The sequence below is a fragment of the Colletes latitarsis genome, chromosome 11, assembly GCF_051014445.1.
Source record: "Colletes latitarsis isolate SP2378_abdomen chromosome 11, iyColLati1, whole genome shotgun sequence".
Lineage (NCBI taxonomy): Eukaryota > Metazoa > Arthropoda > Insecta > Hymenoptera > Colletidae > Colletes > Colletes latitarsis.
In genome coordinates this window covers 23,099,196-23,121,352 of record NC_135144.1, presented here as the reverse complement: position 1 = coordinate 23,121,352, position 22,157 = coordinate 23,099,196, and the positions used below count along the sequence as shown (strand labels likewise).

The window sequence follows — 22,157 nt, the reverse complement described above, 5'->3', positions numbered from 1 at the left end:
CTTTTGTAAAGAAATAAAAAATTTTAGAGAACGAGAAAGGGGATTTAATTTTTATTGAAAAATTCTGAATGGAGGGCTGGGTTCGAATCACTGAAATATTATGTTTGTAATACTTTTCAAAATATTTGTGCGTAGACTCGGTGAAAAAGAATTCCGATAAGGGCATATTTCTCATTTTTTCGTACGATGCTAATGGGTTTAAATACAAAAGTAGCACGAACGAATGTTTTGTTAATATTGTCCCGTGTCAGGAACTAATTAAAATGAGAAATTGCGAAGAATGGAAGATGAAAATGTGCGGTACATGCGTTCTTCAAATTAACCGTACTCGAATGAGGTTTTACTTAACCGCGTATAATGCGTAGGCTCATCTTTATTCAAGGGAGAATCTGCGGAGACAGAGAATCGCTCATGAAAATGGATGAAGTTAATCGCATAAAGCGACACTTTTTACAAATCATTTATCTTACTTTCCGCGACGGACATATTGTCTCATAATCAGAATCAATCACTTATCTAAAGATAAAACAATTTAAAATAATCCTTTTAAATTGTAACGCTGGTAACAAATAAATACCAGTCACTCTCACTCGCATTCGTACACTATAATGGTGATACACTATAAATGAAAAGAAACTTGTTTCTTACGAATTTTTCCCATTTATTTTTACCAAATATTGTTTCCATTAACAGTGTGCGACTTCTATTTACGTAATTTTGTTCTTTTATGAATACTTTCCATTTATTTTTACCAAATGTTGTTTATTACACTGTGTTATTTCTATTTGCAAAGTAGTTTCTTTCAAAGTACTGTACTCGATCGCGTTCAACGCCGCTTACGCCGACAAGATTTCTTTTTAATTTCATTTAAATATCTGACTGTACGAAAAAGTGAACTGATACCAGTTTGAAAACCATAAGAAACAAGTTTCTTTTCGTTTATAGCGAATCACCGTTGTAGCGTACGAATACGAGTAACCGTAGTCTCATTGGAATTCCTTTCGTTTCATTTCCGCGAAGAGTTATGGTTATTCTATCGGGTGTTCGCGATCCTCTAACTCTTGTCGTCTTGTCTGGCAGGGCGTGCAGGCGTTCCCGACCAACGTGACCCTGCAACGATTCCTGGAATTGCACATCGAGATCACCGGAGAGCTGCCAGACCCGACCAGCGGCCAGACAATGGAACGGTGCGGCGTTTGTTCAGAGAAAAGCTACTGCTCCCTCTGTGTGCACTGCGAGAAAAAGTGCTGCTCCGAGTGCAAGGACGCTCACATGGACATCCTCAGGCGTGAGATTACGCGCATCAATTCCCAGGTACGAGGAGCACGCTCGCCTACCGAACGTTCGTGGGAATCCTTTTCGAATACCACGCGCCCAAAGTGAAAATGCACGCTCGTAACAAAAACAACAAAAAAAACACCAACCATTTGTTTCCCCCGCCCGCAAATTTCGTTCTATCGTATAAAACGTTCGGAACGATAGATCCTTTCAAAAGAAAACAATTACAACAGCAACTAATCCTTTAAACTACTTTCGACGATTCGCATTTATTTCCACGTCCGTTTCAGGAAGCTCAAAATTTATTACAACTGTCTAATTAACTCTTTGGATCAAGATTAGACAGAGATACTAATACGGGGAAAATCAGTGTCAAAGGTCGCTGATTTAGGGGACGCTTTTCGGAATTTTATAAACGAAGAACCATACACACGCGATCGATTCGTCGCAACGTTCCAAACTTTTTCAAGCGTATTTCCCTCGTAAGTTACATGAGTTTTTTCCATAGAAAACTGCGTAATAGTTTCGACGCTAGATCGTTTTCGGGCGATCAAAGTTTCTGGTTCCGTTCGCGATTCGATTCACCCTGGCGCGTTTTCCAATTCCGGTATCGCATGTTTTTTCACGCGTGACTTCGTTTTCCCCTTTTTTTATCGGTCTGTTAACGCGCGGACCATATCGTCCGACGACTTTCATTTCCATCGCCGTGCCCGTCGCGTTTCCGCGAGCCAGATAGAAGTTATCGTGCCCGTTAAACGGATAAAACGTCACGGCTACGAGATTGGCCTATTAACCGAGTCATTTTCAAACCAGAAACGCGACGCGTAACGCGTAATCTAAAATAAACGCGAAACGAGTTAACTCGTCTCGTCCACGGCAATTACAAATACGAATTAATTCCTAATACAAATAGGACGTTGGATGGAAAAAGGGATATACGTTGTACAGTTACCTCGTATTCGCACAACTATTTGTGTAAGTACACTTTTTAAGAGACTGAGATATTTAAGCGTTGGCGTTTGAGTTAATTAAAAATAAAACGTGTCGACGGTCGTGGCACGTTGAAAATACTACGATGACCACTTAGGAACACTGTGCATTGTTGGCATTATTATTATTGTATAATGTTTATATTTTTAAGAAACTACAACAGTGTAATAAGCAACGTTCGGTAAAAATAAATACATAGAATTCGAAAGAAACAAATTTCTCTTCATATAGTGTACGAATACGAGTAACTCTATACGTATAACAATCGAGACGTTTGGTGAGAAATAGTGTATATACGCCTATGCTTTCTACGTAATTCTATTTATGCAAGTCCACTTTTTAAATTGTGGAAAAGTATTGAAAATAATGTGATCGATAATTCTCAAGATTTACCTGTTTCGGTGGCAACACGTTCTCCGCGAATTCACCGTCGACGTTTCCAGGGGGCTGATAGTTGCAAACGAAATAAACTTTTCCGTCGGAGCCGGTAGCTATTCCAAGGCCGATCGATGTCGTTCCTTTCCATATCAGTTGCGTGAAGTGGCGCACGTCTTCCAAATTTTTCGCCGTCGGTTCCCCGTACTTGAAGAATTTACCCTCACGGTACCTGGAACATCAATAAATACGAATCGCGGTCGAGTTATTTGAAATTCAAATTCAAATGGATCGCGGTAATAAGTTTCCCGTGGTTTCCGCGAGGACTAACCAAAATTTTATAGGATCCTGCGGCTTTGTTTCCTTCGGTACGTCCCTCCAGTAGCTCACGTATACGTTTTCTCCATATTCTGGATCCGATCTGTACGCGATCGCGCCTCTTTTCGCCAAAATGTCCGCCCATTCTTGCGCGCGTTCGTTCAACTTGAAGACAAAGTTTTCTGTTTACAATAATTCTAACCAAAATGGACCTACGGGCATTATTATAATGGCGATCCGCTATGAATGTTACAAAGTCACTCGTTTCTTTCCATTTATTTTCACCATTATCGTTTATGAAGTAGTATATTTTTTTAATATTAACATGCAAGTAATGCTAATTATGTAACCGATAAAGAAGTATAATATGAATAGTATACAATAATAAAACAACTATAATACGGCAATGTCCATCACAGCTTCACTTCGAGAACCAGTGTTTACAACGCGATACGACCATTCGCAAGTTTTATTGTTCATTTAAACCCTAAAATATCTCAGTGTATGAAAAAATGGATCTGCACAAATATTTTTCATTTATAGCGAGTCACCATCATAATGTACGAATACGAATGAGAGTAACTATACATGTTTTTGAATTTTGTATCCAATTCTTTTACACATTTTAAATATTTTTAAACGTCGAGAAATAGAAAAGACTGAAAAAATGTGAATATTTCTATTATATTCAATAACAGTGTAAATAGAATAACAGGAAATCGGTGCGTACCTCCTCGACGATTACTACCGGAGGAGACGAGTGAAGGGCTCGAAGGTCGTTGTGGAGTTTCAGAAAAGTGCCCACAAAGTTTTCCGGGAAATGTCTGCAACAGAGAGAACGCAACTATTATTCCGTGCCCACGGGAAACGTACAACGTCGCAACCTATTCTTCGCTCACTCCATTTTTAACTTAAATGCTTCGCGGACCGCGGAACATGTTGATCAATATTTGAGCCATGGATCGAAGCAGCTCTCCCGGGGATTTAGAAGTGAAAAATTTGCGAGTTTTGCTACATGTTTGAGGTTGGAAGTTGCGTGTTACACGGACCGCGTTGACAGCACGACAAATAAACGCGAAACAGATTTTCCCTGTTCTTGGCACCAAAGCGGCGCTAGCTGAGTTTTATTTTCCTTTTGTATCGATCGCTCGTGATTTAATCTCAGTCCGTATCGATTAATCCCTCTAATTCTACATCGTCATCGAACGTTTTTAAGTTATCTTCGATCGATCTAAGGGGGTATTGCTGTCTAGACTGTCATTTTCTCAGCCTTTTCTGTGATTTTTTTTTTAATGATAGGTAGGCAGTTTTGTACTGATTTATTCATCTTATGAGTATGTACAGTATTTTTTTCATCGAAAAATATTAAAAATTGTGGTAGTTGTAACTTCTTGTTTAATGACAGACTGTAGGCTTGTGAAAACAAAGTGAAATTTATACGAGAATCTAATAATAAAGTTGCATCAGTTGCAGAAACAATCGATTCGATGAAAAATGTTTGATACATTTATGGAACTCGTTGGGAAACTTTAAATGGGCTCGCGGGAAACGTTCAACTCGTCCAGCGGATCAAACGACTCGATTCAAGCCGGATGAATACCGTAAATTCGGGTCAACATAACCGTGGTGCAACTACACGCCTGTGTACGTGCAATCCGAAAATAACTACCGGTATATTTGTTCGCCCCCCTAATGCGCGCAAAACAAACGCTTCCCTTTAACGATGCGAATTCCATTTCCAAACAAAACGAAAAACACTAACACCCGAAATTCCACGATTCCAACGAAACCGCGAAAGGGAAGTTCTCACGATACTTCGATCTTTCGAGGGGGAAGCCATATTGGGATTACTTTCATAATATTTTTAAATTTTAATATTTGCGACAAATAAATATATAAAACTGTAGTCGAAGACTCTGTAATATCATCAAAGATGTAATTAAAAATTTCACAGGATAACATTTTCAAGGTTTCTTCGTCCTTTTATCAAGTTCCCAACGAGACTCTTAGGCAAACATTTCGTACAATGAATTATAAAATTTATTTAAATTACAGTAATAGCTAATGTCCGCCAATGTGAACTATTTACTTCCCCAGTTGAATTTATGCTTAATTATAAAAATCACTGGAACGGACGAAAAAAGCAAACACGCACTCTGTTGGGAATGATTTCTAGAAACAAGAGAGACGCACGATCAAACTCAGCGTAATTCCGCAAATACAGTAGGATTTCGATTAACCGACGTAATGAGAACCCGAAGCAGGTCAGACAAATCGAGGTTCGCCGACCTGAGATGAAACGAGTGAAACCATATTTTATTTAACTCTTTATACTATAGCAAGAAATATAACCCTTTCTAAAAAAGAAGTATCTTCTTTGTGGCTAATTTTTATCAGTAATTAGGTAACCTATTCTTTATAGTTTCTTGCATTCTATTTGCATTCTATATTTATGTATCAATTAAACATTTATTTACATTCATTTACGTTTCTTTATAAGAATACTAACAACTGCCATTTTATTCTCTGACTTTCCGTCATCCTTGTTCGTTCAATCAAAAAATTCGGTTAAAAGGTTTGGTGAATACGATGGGTGGTATAGAACATCCCAACTTCAATAACTTTTATGTCCCAAAAACAACTCATTTTTTGGGCACGAATCCAATCAAATCTAGTTATCCGATGAAAGTTCATAATAAAGTATTAGAACATTTAGAGACCTTATTACACAAACTACTGTTTGTCGTTTTGAATATTTGCAATTTCCTCGAGAATAGAAAATAAACGCGAATCCATGCTAATTAAATCCTGAATTACCAGTGATTTAAAGTGTCGATTATCGCGGTCCTCCTGGTTGGATATTCCCCCTAAAAAAAAAATAGCTCGCGACTCGATTAACCCGGAGGCATAATTATACGAATTTACTGATGGATCCGACGATAATCCTCTTTTCAGATTCGCAGAGGGTTGCACAGGTTGCAGGACGCGTTGGCTCTGGTGGAGAAAAACACCCTTGGTCTGCAAACAAACTGCGCCTCGGTCGCGGAAGAGGTGGACGAGATTTATCGGAGGCTGAGCAAGGCTTTGAAAGACCGTACTGAACATCTGCGTAACGAGGTCGATCGATACCTGAGCACCGAGCTCAGAGGCATGATTCAGCTCAAAGAGAATCTCGAATTGGAAATCGCGAATATTCAGAGCAACTGCGATTTGGCGGAGGCTCACATCAATGAGAACGTGCCGTGGGACGATTCGGAGCTCCTCGACACAAAAGAGCTCTTCCTGCGCACCGTGGAATTCATCAGGTTTGTCGTCCATAATCCATCCAGCTTTTTCCCCCCTAACGCGTGTTCGACTCCTTCGTGACAGTATTTCTCAAACTTCTCCCGGTTACCGGTAAATCTTCGCACTCGTTGCAGGGTTTACGAAGCGGCTAAAAATAATAAATACTCTTGCAACTTTGGCAACATAAACTTTTGTCTACGTAAACTATCGATATGGTCGATGACCTCGTGCATGCTCGTCCGCAAACTTTTAATTTAAAAAATGTTATTAACCGAGTCTTTTAAGCGTTGTATGCTGCAATTCAAAAGTTCCAGAAAGACATTATGCATCAAGAACGTAACGCAAACTTAATTTGCCTGGAAATTCTCGATTTTTAAAAAATATTATTAACCAGTAAATACAACTTAAAAAGTCTTTCAGGCGTTGTATGGCACAGTTCAGAATCGACAAATCTTTCGAATAAATTATACATGATATTTTGTGATAAATAACACGATCGTCGGAGAAATTATTAAGATCCGAATATAACGAGCACAAACAAAGTATCAGTACAAAATAAAAGAATTTAGTCACGAGTGAATTTCCATCGGGAATCATAAAGAATTCGTTGAAAAAAGTTTCCTTTATCCCCCGACAGTTTCCAAGATATTAGAGTGATGAAAGCGCGAAGGTTAGTATCCTTGAACTAGAATTTCCTCGGCCAAGAACAAAACTTATCCCTTATTTTCGGCGTATCTATGAACCTTCAAACTTTCATGAAAGTCGAGGTTGGACAGTTTCTGGATGTTTCTCGTTAGCGAAACTCGACTTCATTACTCATCATACTCTTGTTACCATCATGTTTCGCCCTATCTTGCCTCTCCTCGGATAGATCGTGTACGTGTACCAAAAAGGTTCTATCGTAAAAATAAATAAAAAAAATATGTTCCTATCGGGATCACGATTCCCCGGGGGGCCACCAGACCGAAGAATATAATCCTTTATTTTCTAATGACGCCCTCGAGTAAAGAGCAGCCCTCCGTTACGGCACGAGTATGAAAACAAATTTCTCCGCGATACTTGTTATCTTCCAAAACGTTCGCGTAGTACCCTTCCGGGACACGCAGATCGAGATTAAAATTTATCGAGTTAAAGGAACGATACTCCCACGTTTCTATCGCGTTTCCTTAAAACACTTACAATAAATTTCGTATCTTTCTCGCCAGGCGTGCAAAACGACGTTGTATCGTATCGTAACGAGCATCGATTTCGAGATTTTAATCGGCCCTCGTATCTTAAGAGCCGTCTCGAGTTAGTCAAAGGCTGAAAGAACCGGAGAAAATTAAAAAGGAAACCTTTGGAATTCGTTTTTATTTTGCTTTTGTCGTCTGGTTCACGAACGACGCTGAAATCTCGAGGAAATCCCGATCCCTCGAAAATTTGTTGTAGACTCTGCGGGGAATAACGATCCCCCTTGAGTATGAAATACGATGAGTTTTATCCGCGGAGAGGCAATTTCCCAGTCGCGTATTTCGCTTTACTTGCTTTATCGAGCGTCAAGTTCAATGCCGACGAGAACCGGCGGGCTTTCGACAGAAGCTATGACGAAGATAGCACGCATCATTAAACTTTTCGTTCGTTTAAAATTTAATCGGTGGCCGGCGAATGCCGGGATTTAATAAAACGCCGAAACACTTGCCTTCCATACCCGATCGGTGCACGAAACTATTCAAAAATTTATACAGAATCGTTCGTCGCTATCCGGCGAAGATTTATTCGTGTAAAGAAATTTGTTTCAATACGTTTCTTATACTGTATAAAAATTCAATAATAGATACATAACGAAATAACTGAAAGAATTTAAATTTATGGGCCATACTGATATTATTCATGGTTCGAATAATCGTACGTTTGTGGATGGTCATCATCGACAAGAAACAAAAATATTTGATGTGGTCGAAGTAAACGAGATATCGCGAATAAACAGGATTATTTTTTCCACCAATAATTACAGGCGTTCTGCACAATAAGTAGCGCGTCAATTCTTTCGTTCGTCGCTGTATTTCCGCAAAAAAGAAAAAAAAAGAAAACCAAAGGTGTTGCACAAGGCGCAAAACATAATTTGTGCAACGGACGATAAATCACTCGGTTCGTGCGCCGGCGTCTATCTTTTATCGTTCAATTTTTCTCCAATCATCGTGTAATTTATTTTACTTTCCGCGGTGCATACACGAACGAACTTTGACCTCTTCCCCGAGTATTTATTATTTTACCTATAGACACAGCCAAGGGAAGAAGCTCGCGAAGAATATTGTGCGAAAGATAACAGCCGAAATTCCCGAGCGTCTTAAAAGACTCCATTTGCCGAAAGAAAATAATTACTTAACGTCGAGTGGCCATTTTTCATCGAGCCACGCGAATCCGTTGAACGCGGCAACTCCGGTCGTTTCCATTATTAAACTGGCAATTTTACAGGTCGTTACGAATTGATGGAATTTCGCGTACGACGACCAGCGCAACATCGTAAATCTTTCAATTTACCGATCGTGTCCCTGCGGGAAGCTACGATCCGCTGTTCTATTCGAGAGAGGCTCGCGTTACGGTTGGAAAATGATTAAAATACGGTTTCTAATTTTATAACAATTCCAGACGCCGTTCGCGTGCGTAACGACGCTCTTTTCCAAATCGTTTCTCCAATATTTCGCGTAACTTTCTGCCCCCAGCTGCGCGCCCTTCGACCCCCACGAGACCCCAAACCAACTTTTGCGCTCCATCCTCCGTGGTACACACGAACGAAACGTTACATTCCTATTATTAATCATACTCGTGTTCTTGCTCTTATTATTATTAAAGTATTTGAACTCTATAATTCCAAACCATTAGCAAATAAAATGCTTTAGAATAATTAATTCCAAGTTCTAAACGATAATTACTACGTAATAATAACTCATCTCGATTTTGGTTTCAATTTATGTTATTTTGTGTAATCGTGTGGTTACGGTGGGAAGAGAAGGATTAACATTTCGATTATCGTTTTCTAACACAAATCGTTTCGATGTGTTTTCGCCACGAAGATGGCGCGACCCCTTAAATATCCCTTTGTTCCTGGTCCTTTGGCCGTTATCGCTGCCGCGAGGGAAAGATTACCGAAAGACGCAACGGTAGCGGAACGACCATCGCGGAAACAAACTTCGTGAAATATTTTCCGGACTTGTTTCCACGATGTCGCGATAAATAGGGCAAAGAAACGGGAAGAAGAATAAGTTACAAGTTCCCTGATATAAAATGCAAAGGCTGCGTATCAACCCTTGAATGCAACGAATGTCCAACACGTTTTGAACGTGTCTGTGAACTTTCACGCGCAGATCTTTTTCTTTAATTACTTTCCGGAATAGCGAAAGTCATAAAAGAAGGATGTTAAGAAATAATCGAACTTCGTATCGCTCCGGAACCCAAAGTATCGACGAGACGCCATTTTTCAGGCTTCAAAGATGTACAAATCGATTGTTATTTACTGCAAGTAAAAGTTTTTAAGAAAAAAATTGACATTTCGTTTATTTTTGAGTACCACTAAATAATAACGAACTGTTATTTCAGAAAGTTCTTTCTGATTTTTATTTCAAGTTGTGTCAGAGTAAATTAGCACTTTGTCATCAGAAGACGTACAAGTTTACCATCGATGATTGAAACCTAAACGAAGAGAATAATTCTAGTTCTGTGAAAAGTTACAAAGAACGTAGCATTACTTTAATTTTAACGACTTTCACAGTTACTCGATAGCTTTAAGGGTATAATTGATTAAAGTTATCTAGTCGTAGAAGTCGCGATGGTGAAATGACACGTTGCGTGGCTTCTAAATCGGAAGCCCAGTGATCGAATTATCGCTTAATTTACGATTTGCAAACCACGCAATATGTCACTTCCCTGTCGCGGTTTCCGCGATCAGATATATTCATAGTACCCGGTATGTAACTTTAATTAATTATATCGTTCAAACTGTCAAGCAACTACGACTAATATTTCGCAGAAGTGGGACATGTGTATTCCTATCGTCCCACAAAAAATCGAAATCGAAGTAGTACGATGGAAATAAATGGAAAGTATATTCGTAAGAAACAAAAGTTTCTTATCATTCGTAATGAATCACGTTGATCTAAACGGAAATGTACGCTAACGCGCGAGCGTTCTAAAATAGATTCTGATCATCTCAAAGATTTATATATACACCGTGTACGTTTTCCTCGCGCAATTCGTCATTAATATTCCAAATCGGTGTGAGAAAACATACAATTGTAAAGATACTAGGAACTGGGTTAAAGGAGAAATCACAAAGAAGGTGGAAAGCTCTAAACATAGGGAAGAAACGAAGCATGCTGTGTGCATAAACTTTACCAAGTGTCTCTATATCGGGAAATATCTCTCGAAACAATTGGTACAGTTTGCAACCAATACTTTTCCAGAATCATCCAGAATCATTCAGAAAGTTGTACAATATTCGAACGATGACACTGATAAACTTAAAACCACGTGAACTGTGCTAAACAAATTAAACCTTTTCAACACCTTGAAGTTTAGAGCTGCTTTATTAAGAGTGATCCAGTCTTTTGCGTCATATTATCCTGTTTTTAGTTTACATGTTTCACGTTTGCTTTTACATTCTTAACATTGTCGTTAGTTTCATTCTCGTTCAATTGCACTCTATTCTTCTTCCTTACTCTGTAATTGATGGAGGATCGAAACAATCGTTAATGTTCGATCATTTTGCAGGAACTTCGAGTACGAAGCCGGGGATTACAGCCGGCGAGTGCGTTTCGTGATGGCCCACGATCCGAACCAGCTGGTCCTCCACGTAGCGGGTTACGGCGAGCTGAATATTAAGCCGGAGACCGGAAGCGGAGGGTTGCTGGGTAGTTCGAGCAGCCTAGCGCCACCTGGAGGATCGCCCGGCCTCATGAGAAGTAAAAGTGACCATCGTCTGGCTTCGCAGTACAGGCAGCAAGAGGAGGAACGGCTCGCGAGAAATCGATACCTGCCCGAATACGAGTAATTATATCTTTTGTTCGTTTTTGTTTACCTTTCTTACCTGTTTCCTTCGCGAACTTGCCAAGACACGTCCCACCCAGGCTTTAAAACCCACCGCGTTGCATTTTTAGTTTCTTTACACAAGAACGTAATAGAAACTGTACCGTGAAGTTGGACAGGTTGCCAGAATTTAGATCCAACGAACGAAGTTTTTACGAAAGGTTGCTTGAATTTCTATAAAAAAAAGAAAAACGCATTTAAGGAATAAAAACATTAATTTCTGTCGCATTGTGAATGTCGATTAAAGGAATATTCCGTGAAACGTCCTCTTCGGTTTTCGTTCTTTGCTGGAGAAAACCACCCTACAAGGTTTTGGTCTTTCCAAAGTTATTTTACGAAGGTGTGTTTCGAACAAATTCTAAATGGATTTTTATGAAAATATAAATCATTTGTAGGCATTGTAATCTGCGTTACGTTAAGATTAATTAATGTCTATAATCATTTATTCCATGTTACAGTTATGGTGTAAACTGCAGTATGAAAAAAGTATTTCTTATTCTCAACCACTCTAAAAGCTCGAAAGAAGATCTCGACAATTTCTCGTTTCATGTTTTTAATTTGTGCACGGTATAAGTACGAAATAAATCTATTTATAGCTAGTCATGAATTCGAAACAAAAACAGTGTTTCGTCTTTTTGTAAATGTCGAGAATAGTCGAGAAAAGTGGTAAAAGTAATTCCCAAACTTTTTTAATTATTTCTGTTGCTGGTATTATTTTCCATAAAAAGACCATAATGAATTTGTCGATGAAACTTTCTCGAATCTCGAACAGCAATTAAAATATCGTTAAGGGGTGTAACTTTGGAGGGTAGTTTCACCCCTAAACTTGAGCTACCGCTGCTAACAAAAAAATACGTAACCCTTATTTTTGACCGGCCTGCAAACTTGGAAAATTTCATCAAAAAACGAAGGGGCGGAGGTCACGGATGTTCCATGTCAGACGTGATCGTTATATAATAGCACCGCGCAGTATGCGCAAACAAGACTGTTCCTCAGATAATGTTCTCGTCAAACTTCTTTCTCGGGCGATTGCATTACTTATAACACAGAATTATTTAAACATTCTGCGAGATAAACGGTGAATATACACCTAGCGTAAGAAAATACTTGGAAAATACTTGAAAAATTTATAGAAGTTCAATATTGAGGCAACTACCACCCCTCTCGTTGGCAAAGACATTACATCGTCGCTAAAAAACGTCTTTGATTTTGTAATAAAATCTAGTTCGATGCTATTTCTTAAAACGTTTACCCACTAATAAGCCTGGAGACTGTTGAAGATTTTTATTATATGCTAAGAAAAATACTTGTATAATCGAGCTCAAACGCGATCAAAAAATTCCATAAACCAGTCTAGATCCCAGTATCTATTTTCAAACTATGAATCGTTAACGTAGGTATGTTTGAAATTTCGTAAATCCCCTGAACTAACGTTTGTTTCTAAATTACAAATTCGACCCTCGTCGGTTTGAGAACGTTGGATTCAGATCCCCTTTCCTTGCTAATGAAACAAAAATTATGCCAAGCGTCCAATAACTGGGACACGTTTGATGAACTCGAACGACTACTTTATAATTTGTAAGTTATTAAGTAGAAGCGTGTTGCTCGATGTTTGGCTCTCGGTATCGTGAAAATTGAAGACAGGGGAGTAACGAGTTCGTCCGGACTGACCGGAAAAAACTTGTTTGACCGTGTGCGCGGATTACTTTGGACTATCGCCAAACAGCATCCGAGGTGGGCATACATTTTTCAGGATGTCCCACATATCTATTCTAGCAAACGTTATAAATACGCGTGGCTCTCGTCTGGCCGTAATCTTTTTTCCGCGGCGTGGGCCGCGAACAACTTCCTCGAGGCCGAAATAGGCGCGGTCGGGCTTAATTACTGGCCGTTTCGTGTTATACGCCGCGGCGCGGGCCGTTTTATTAAGCCACCTCGTCAAAATGTAAATGAAAAGCTTTTGATATAATGCGCGGCGTAATAAACAGTAAACCAACGGCCCAAACTCCGCGGTCGTTTCGCGTGTCCTCGATCGACGCAAGAACGAGCCGCAATTCTGCTCGTCGCGTGACCGATCCACCCGCTAATTTCCCAATTTCCCGACCGATTATCGCGGATAATCGCGTAGACGAAACTACCCCGCACGCTACTTCGTCGGGGAAAGCACGATTTCGAAACTTCAAACGCCTTCGAACCCCATCAAACACGCGACGTTTGTCGAGAAGAAGCACCACACCAGCTAAAATAAAAGTTTCATCCGAAATGGAAACGATACGTGTCCACGAATTTGTTACACTGCAACTTCTATAAATCATTTCTTTGCGTAATTGAAGATTTCGAGGAAATAAAAAATGAACTGTAGCACGACGTTACGCGATCGACAACAGAGTGACGCTAATTGAAAATTTTCTTACTGGTTGTCGGTGGTTTCTCCCGCGAGCAGGTTTCATTAAAGGTTTCGACGAAACGAGTTCCACTTCGATGGCGGTGGAATGAAAATCTCCAGACACTCGAGCGGTCTAGAAAAGGCAGAAGAAGATATTTCCAAGCAACTAGTTTAACCTTTCTCTATATTCATTCTGTGCTCAATTGTTTTTCTGCTCCGTGCTCTAGAAAACGGGAAACATTTATTTAATTCCTTCATACTCGAAGTTTAAGCAATTTATTTAACCGCGGGCATTCTAAATAGTTCTCTGCTATCTTCCTGTTACCACGAGAGTATTTTTAAATCGTTTCTGCACATATCTTCCTGTGTTATAACGTTCTTGTATTTATATCGGAGCTATTGTGTTATTTTTCTACTGGCCATCGAGTGCAAATAATTGACAGTATAATTATAATGACCGAACACGTGTTTCCAAATCTCCTCTATATCGGTAATAATTTTGTAGATTTTAAAAGTTACTACCAACAATTTAATTCCTCGAGCCGTGCATATTTCGCGCAATTAAAAAGGTACTTAGTTTCCGTACAAGCATGTAGAAGATTAAAGGGAAACAAATTGTTATCGAAGAGGATCGAAACTTTTAACCAATAACGAAACGTGCAAACCATATTTTAATTTGGAAAATGTATTACTTCCGAGAATATCGATCTGTAGGCCGTGTACTGGTCTCTAGCACAAAAGTCAATAATGAAAGTCCAGCAAATGATGTACATCAATTTTTTAAGAGATCGTTTTCCAAGGAATCGGATTACACGGTCGACGGGGGAGTTTTCCGGGGCGTAATTTCCCATCCCAACGTCTGCGAACAATTCTAGACTCCGCGAGCGGAAAACTCGCGTCTCGCGTTTCCGAGTCACGAGTAACTGCACTGTGGAGATTTGAATAAGATCAATTACCGTCAACATACGACCCCATCCTCCATTCTGATCTTCCCTCATTATACCGAGCCATTCTGGTGTCTGTAGAGCGATAATTGAGCAACAGGATGCACCCGTTGCCGCGCGCCTCGAAACGCAGATAACCCAGTACCAGAAAATCGTAAACTCCATTCAGTCTCGGTTGTTACGCTCGACGAAACTAATCATTCCATGCTTCTTCCACTCTAAAACGTTAATTAATAATACATCCTTGATTATCCATGCCAAAAAATAATACAGCTGTTCGAATAACTTTATTTTTTTATATTATATTTCAAATATATTATAGATATTAATATCGATCAAAGATAAATATATTTAATCAAATATTTTCTCCGAGACCCGCCATGATGTTCTCACAAAAGAGAATCCAAACGGTAATTATTGTTTTACCTGAATTAAATATTTTACTATGTACAGCTACACCACAATGGCGATTCGCTGTGAATGACAAAAAGCTTGTTTCAGTAGTTTCAGTAGTCTTGTCAGTAGTCATGGCAAGTTGGAAACACTGCGTTGTATTATTGATTCATATACTGTTTTATATTATTATACCCTTTGTAATTAAGCATTACATGCAAATTTATATTCAAAAAAGAACTACTTCGTAAGTAGAAACAACGCAACAGTGTAATAAACAACATTTGATAAAAATAAATGGGAAAAAATTCATAAGAAAGAACAAGTTCCTTTTCATTTACAGTGGATCGGCATTATAGCGTACGAATGCGAATGGGGAAATAACTGTAATTTCCCGAATGAATATGTCCAATCTAAATGTGATGGTATACATTTCGAAAGTTGAAGAGTACCTCAGAAAATTATAAAGTCAGAGTTATGAATAAATTGCAGAGCAGTGCATACATTCCCTAGCCCTGTTTGTCCCCCCATGAATGATCAACTATTCTATACATACCAAAGATACTTGTAAATCGAAAACTCCCCTCATTAGCTGTTCCCTGTCAGTAGGACCATTATCAGCTTCGAAGCTGTCAATACAGAAAAAATTAAGCTGAATGATAGTTATCGCTCGCACAGGTACGAAGCGCCGGAGTACGAAGTATCGAGGAACAAATCGAGGTACAGGAGTCGATTTATGCGGCATCGGGACGGAGACGACTCCGACGGGGACACGAGGTCCACCGTCAGGTTCACGTCGACGCCTCAGGAATCCTCAGGACTACGCGAACGCGTTCTGGACACAGAGGACGCGGCGCGTGGACCACTTTCGGGTATTTTTCGTCTGACCGACTCGCCGCGCGTCATGAAGAAGCTCCAAGAGTACGAAAGAGCCGGAAAGAGAAAGAAAGAGGAGCCAGCTCCTCATCCTGTTCAACAACCACCACCACCAAAGCCTCAGGTTAGTTTAATTCTTCGCCCTCCATTTTATTTCTAATATTCTTTTACTTCCGCTGCGTTCCAACGTCCCTTTTTTTTCAATCTTCGCTGTTCTCCACGATTCTCCATAGAACGATCGTATTGCAGGAAGAAAGAAAGATCAGTCCCCGAAAAAAAGTCATATCGACTCAACAACGTATTCTCGTTTTGTTTTTTTTACTTTATGGCTGTAGCGGCATTACATTTAAAATATATATTTAATTTCGTGAAGTGCAGAATACGTTCAAACGAAACGAGATCAGTGCGAAATCAACGATAAATGTGATATCAAGCCTGTCGAAAGACTGTGAAATTTATAAAATCGTAAAATGTGAAAGGTGTTCCCAGAAGAATATAATTTCTTTACAAGTTTTTATCTCTTGCGGTAAGTATCTTGTACTTTTTATTTTTTATCAATTATTATATTTGTTATCGCCTTTTGAGAATGTAGCATGCGTACAAATAAACAAGAGGCAATAATCTTATAATATACATTTTTTTTACATAATAGGCAACAAGAAAAATACATAAAGTGATTCATTTTAGTAGACAGTGAAATGGATAATTTACAGTAAAGCTCAGAAACACTGGAAGTTAGGCACCGAGTACTCCGGAAGTCAATTTTCGTCGGAAGAAGATCGTTTTATGCATTTCGCGGGATTGGAAGAACGTTACAATATAAAACAATCGATCAAAGATTATTTTCAATTAAATCAACTGAATGAAACAGTCGAGGAAAAACATTTAGAAACAGGAGGTAGGTGCTGAAATTTTTCGGCAAAAAAAAAAATTTCAAATCATTCTGAAAAAATTATTTTTGGTTGCGGGAGTCAATTACAATCATTTTTGGTGAATAGACATACCCCCGAAATCCTACGCACTTTCGAGAAAAAAATTCCTTACCGAAATGTCTGACCATACATTGATTCGTTCCCCTGAAATTTCATGCGTATGTTTAAAACGTCATAACTTCTGAACGGATTGGACGATTTTTATGTTTAAAAAAGCAAATTACGCGTATTTTGATGGAGAATATGTACAAATCGCAAAAATTTTCGAAAAGTTGGTCCTTGATCCCGTAAAGTGTAAAAAACCCCATAAGAATGGTACAATCTTCAAACAGCCATAACTCCTACAATAGTGAATATATTTCAATGAAACTTTTTTCTGAAACAGAGCTCATGGGTACCTACAAAAAAGTATTAGACAACTTTTCTGTAGGTCGTCAAACAAAGATACTAAAAATGAAAAAGGAATTTTTAAGAAAAATCGACAGGTGGTGCCTACATTTTTCGACGAAATTAAAAAATTTCAAATCGTTCTAAAAAACTTATGTTTGGTTGCAGGGTTCAAATACAACCATTTTTAGTGAACAGATACACCCTCAAAATCCTAACCATTTTCGAAAAAAAAATTCTTTACCGAAAATATAGTAATTTCATTTTTTATCTCACATGAAAAGTGAATGAAAAGTTAAGAAACCAATATTAGAAATGACGTTTCCCGCTAGAAGAAGGCGTTTAAAATTTCAAATCAATTTACAAACAAATCACGAGCAAAACTTGCACTCGAATTTCTTAAAAAAGAAAACGAGAAGATTTTTCAAACGATCCAATACTTTACTCGTGGTACCACGTTCCCCTTGAACCGATCTTTCTTTCTTCCCTCGGTGCTCGAATCGCGCACGAATCGTGAAATTTAATTCGAAAGCATTTCCGTTTAGTCTCGAGACCGCTACGGTTTGTTCAGTTTTAACGGCGGTTATTGATTTCCCGGTCGGCTCCCACCTCCAAAAACATTTTCTCCGCTTTCGTAGGTTTTCCCGTGGTTCGAAGGAAACAAAAATTCCGCGCCACGCGAAATTGCCGTGTTTATAAATCGAAACGTTCGATCCCGATCGTTTCGACGAATCGCCGCGGGCGCCGGGCGTATTTCTTTTATCCGCTCCCCCGGATCGAAGAATTTTTATCGCCGCGTTCCAAAAGACGATTCGACGTATAAATCGTGGCCTCGATCCCCGAGTTGCTCCGCAGAGCCCGCGTAGAAGCGTGTCGCGTTCATTAGAAATATATAATCCGGAGAACAATGTCGATTGGTTTATCGTAAATTTCACACGGTCGTATTTATTTTTGACAGTGATTCCACCACAGAATTTTCCCACGGATTCCCTTATTATGGCAGGCGAAATACGGGGCATGGACCGTTGCGAGCGGCAGTTTGATGGAATGCGAAGCGTAGCTTCGGAAATCTCGCGTTATGTCGCTTGGACCGGAATTCAACGAGAACTTAATTTTCGATCAGTGAACGTGTACACGATGTGTAACCACTCCCCTCCCCATCCACGGACACGTAAAGGGCATAAGTCTCAACGAGCGCTAAAAATAATTCGATACCTCACGAGGACGGAAACGTGGAATCATGGTGTTTCACGTGCATGTAAATAATCGAATGCACGAGCGAATGATGGAAATTTAGTGTGTAGCAAGATGCCTGTATATTTTGTACAAGAAAATCCTATTATAATGCAAATTGAATAATACATACAATTCTTTTACAATCAGAAATGTTCGTTTTTTCCTTCACTAATACGGCGGCGAACCCTCAACGTCCCACGAACCGCCGCCTATTCATTTATAATCGCGTTTTAACGCGAACCGTGGAATCGGAGTGGCGTATTAATTCACCGGGAGCGAGCGCGCGTGTTACCGCATAAATACAGAAGTACACGCTCAGCGCGAGAAAAAAAAGGTCCTTTCCTAACGTATTTGCGAGCACGTAACACGCCTGGCGAATAATTTACCGTGGACGCGTGTGTCGCGTTAGAAAAAAAAAAAAGAAAAAAGAAAAGAAAAGACAACGTAAAGTATATTTTTGCCGTGTTAAACGTTTCTGTTTATCGCGTAGGTACAGGTCAGAAAGGTACCCACAGCGATGGCGAGGCAGACCAGCGAGGACGATGAGATTTCCAGGATCAAGAAGCAAAACAAAACCGTGGCCACGCCACCTGCGACAGAAACGGTCGAGGAACGTCCAACCCCTAGGGAAACACCCCCGGAACGGGAACCTGAGGAACCCGTGCGAAGACCGATGCCCACGAGGTACGTATGTATCTATAAACCCCTTCGTTTTCCATAAAATATTCTCGTAATTTTCCATGGGAATATTTTCCGACTTATCTCGCCCCTGTTTTCTTCGACATCATTTTCTACCGCGCGAATTACTTACTTACTTACTTACATTAGAAGAAATACGCAAAGTAAGATACCGTTTCGTTAATTCTATTAATAAAAATATGAATTTGCATAATGATCCGTAGTTTACAATGGTCTAAAATCAAAATTTCAGTCTTGCAAAACTATTATACGATTTTTATCTGGCGGTGAAACTAATATGGTAATATTTTCTAATAAATGGTAGTAAACTCGGTTAAAAATTTCCAAATTTAACTTTCAACAACTTTGTAACGTACACTTTTGTCGTGAATGCAACCATAAGCAAAATACCGCAACTTTCATAATTGGTCCTCCTACTTAGAGCGGTTATTTCAGTATCGTGAAGTTTTTTATAAATGGTAAATTTACAAATACCATACCGTGTTCTATCAACGCGTTAATAAACTAGCGTAAACTGTATTTGATACAGATTAATTATGTCGAGTAATACGTTCCATTGATCGAAGCGTGGGTCGTAGAATTAATTTAACAAACTTGCCACGATTAATTAAGCCCCCGCTACCCGATAGATGTACGTACAATCTGATCACATTCAGCTGTACCACCGTAAACGTCGAGTCACGTGGCCTCGTTCACTATGCACTCCCAGTAGTAGCGGAGCGTACCTAGTCAGACAGTCTGATTTATGCTCATTCGCTAGAAACTGATCGTTTCGATCGAACGCTCCGGGTTCTGGAGGCGCGTTCGGTTCGACCTCGTGGTACAGCATTACGTTCTAATTGTGGAATCGATACCATCCGCCGAAAAACAGGCAACACCCCCCTCCCCCATTCCTCCTTTCCACGAGAAACGAAAAATACCTCGTGCCTTGTACGCCTTGGAAATATTTGAGGGTGTTTTTAAAAATTCCAAACGCGCTCGACGCAACGCTTGTTCCAGGTTCTGGCAAAAAAAAAGGAAACGGCGATTTTCTGTTCGTTCTTCTCTCGATAACGGGAAGCTCTTTTTTTTCGCGCGAGGTATTTTTATAGGTTCGTAACGCCATGTCGAGCTTTTTAACGAGCGGAAATTCTAATACCCGAAACTACGGGCACCGGGTTTTAATCCCTTTTAATTCCGAAATTCCGGCCCGTTCGACCGCGCTGCGCCTTCTCGCGTCTGGGAAAATTTGTGATATAAATTAGACGGAGTCGGTATCACGTTTGAAATACTTCGGTAAAAATTTGAATGGTAATTTATTATCACGGTGTCTCGACGAGATTAAAATTGTCAGCTTCCACTAGTGAATTAATAACAATAAGCTTTCTCCTCGATGTAGATAGGGATGATATAATGATATAACTATCGCGTCTATTTGCTCGTAATTATTTCTAACGCAAAGAAAAATCTTAACGGCTGACGAAAAGAAACATCTCGGGGAGGAGCTATTTTAAGGGTGGCTTCCAATTAAATTCTCGCAGCACGGCAAATTGCAAAAGGAATAGATCGCTTAAAGGGACGTAAACTTTCGAAGCACCGCTAACAAACGCGAAACAGCTCGGTTGAATTGTTGCAGAATGAAGCGAAATCGAGGGTGAAAGGAAATTACGTTCTAAAACGAAAAACTTTGAAACAAAATTAACGGTTTAACCAACGAGTAAGCGCCGTCGCGAATAAATTGCTGTTCGTCTTGTCGGTTATCTGTTATTCCAATAGAAATTTTACCCTTTTCCGGCAAGGTGCAACGATTGCACGCGGTTGCACCGTCGAGTTTACCGAGTGGGGGTGATCGTTAATTGAAATATCGTTGCTCGCAGGAGAACTTCGACGGATACCCACGCCCCAGCGACGCGAGGCGCTTCATCAGACTCGAGCACCGGCTCCGAAAGCTCAGGAGGATCAGGAATCCGTAGCACTGGTGCGCCATTCACCGCCGAGGAAATGAAGCAGAAATACTTGGCGAGAGCACCGACGTCGAACTCGGCGTCCACGGTCTCGACGCCAACCACCGGCACGCCGACGCCCGCCAAGGATTCCACCAACGCCACGACGCCTGCGACGCGCACCTTTCAAAGCCGTTTTTTAGGCACAGGTGACACTTCTTGAACGTTCCAGCACTTTACGCGAATCCCCGTTAAAGGGAGTCTTCTGCTCCGAAAACCCCAAACGGTGTTCCTGATATTTTCAATCAATCCGAGGTTTCGACAATTTGGAAAGAATTTTTCGAAGGAACCTTGAGAATTCGCTTTTAACCCTTTTTTAATCCTAAGTAGATTATTTGTTTTTTAAATGCCTTAAAGGAAAGTTGATTTTCATTTATCAATTTGATAAGAATCAACGTTAAGTAAAATTATTCACGTTAAGATTGAGAGTCCACTTAAGGGTTAAAGAATAAATTAAATATTGTGAGGAATTGCTTACCGGTGACAGTGTCCTTTATAACTTTTACTCGAGGGGTACGATCGTGGATAAATTAAATAACGAATTTCGAATTTGAAACTCTGAAGTAAACGAGTTAGAAATATTGACATTTCGTTCGGGTTTTCCTAGTGGCTTTCTTGTATTTTGCACGTTTATTGATATATATATACTTTGAGGAAACGTATATTTCTTTATTTTTTTATTTTCAATTCAAAAAAGTGAACAGAAATTCGGTTTTCTTTATCGTTCGAAAGGTCCACGGTTTCTTTATTTGACGATGCACGTCAAGAAACTACCGTTTCTGTTTAATCCAACAAGTTCAATATTATGTAATTGGAGGATGAATTATTGCTTGAAAAAAATACTACACAAAATACGTAAGAATACGTATATAATGTTTGAGAATGATGGGATTGATACTTTTGTTTTAATTAATACAGAGAACCTAAATTCGTGACCTATAGACCAGACTACCCCCCTTAACGCCTTCGAGATTTGCCATTTTCCTTTCCGTGCGTCATACATATACAATTTATC

General features: G+C 39.6%; 1 protein-coding gene across 10 annotated transcripts in view; it reads left to right on the top strand.

Annotated features, from left to right (window-relative positions):
• The window catches only part of Tn (tripartite motif containing protein thin), an 82,117-nt gene that overhangs the window by 42,495 nt on the left and 17,465 nt on the right, over positions 1 to 22,157 (top strand). For 7 of the 10 annotated variants that reach the window (XM_076776728.1, XM_076776727.1, XM_076776722.1 and 4 more), the window contains exons 4-9: positions 1,081 to 1,314; positions 5,917 to 6,266; positions 10,993 to 11,268; positions 15,694 to 16,030; positions 18,952 to 19,145; positions 21,017 to 21,291. In XM_076776728.1, coding sequence (XP_076632843.1) covers positions 1,081 to 1,314; positions 5,917 to 6,266; positions 10,993 to 11,268; positions 15,694 to 16,030; positions 18,952 to 19,145; positions 21,017 to 21,291 — 1,666 coding nt within the window. The remainder of the gene's footprint in view (positions 1 to 1,080; positions 1,315 to 5,916; positions 6,267 to 10,992; positions 11,269 to 15,693; positions 16,031 to 18,951; positions 19,146 to 21,016; positions 21,292 to 22,157) is intronic. The other 3 variants (XM_076776731.1, XM_076776726.1, XM_076776732.1) reach the window with 1 other exon arrangement.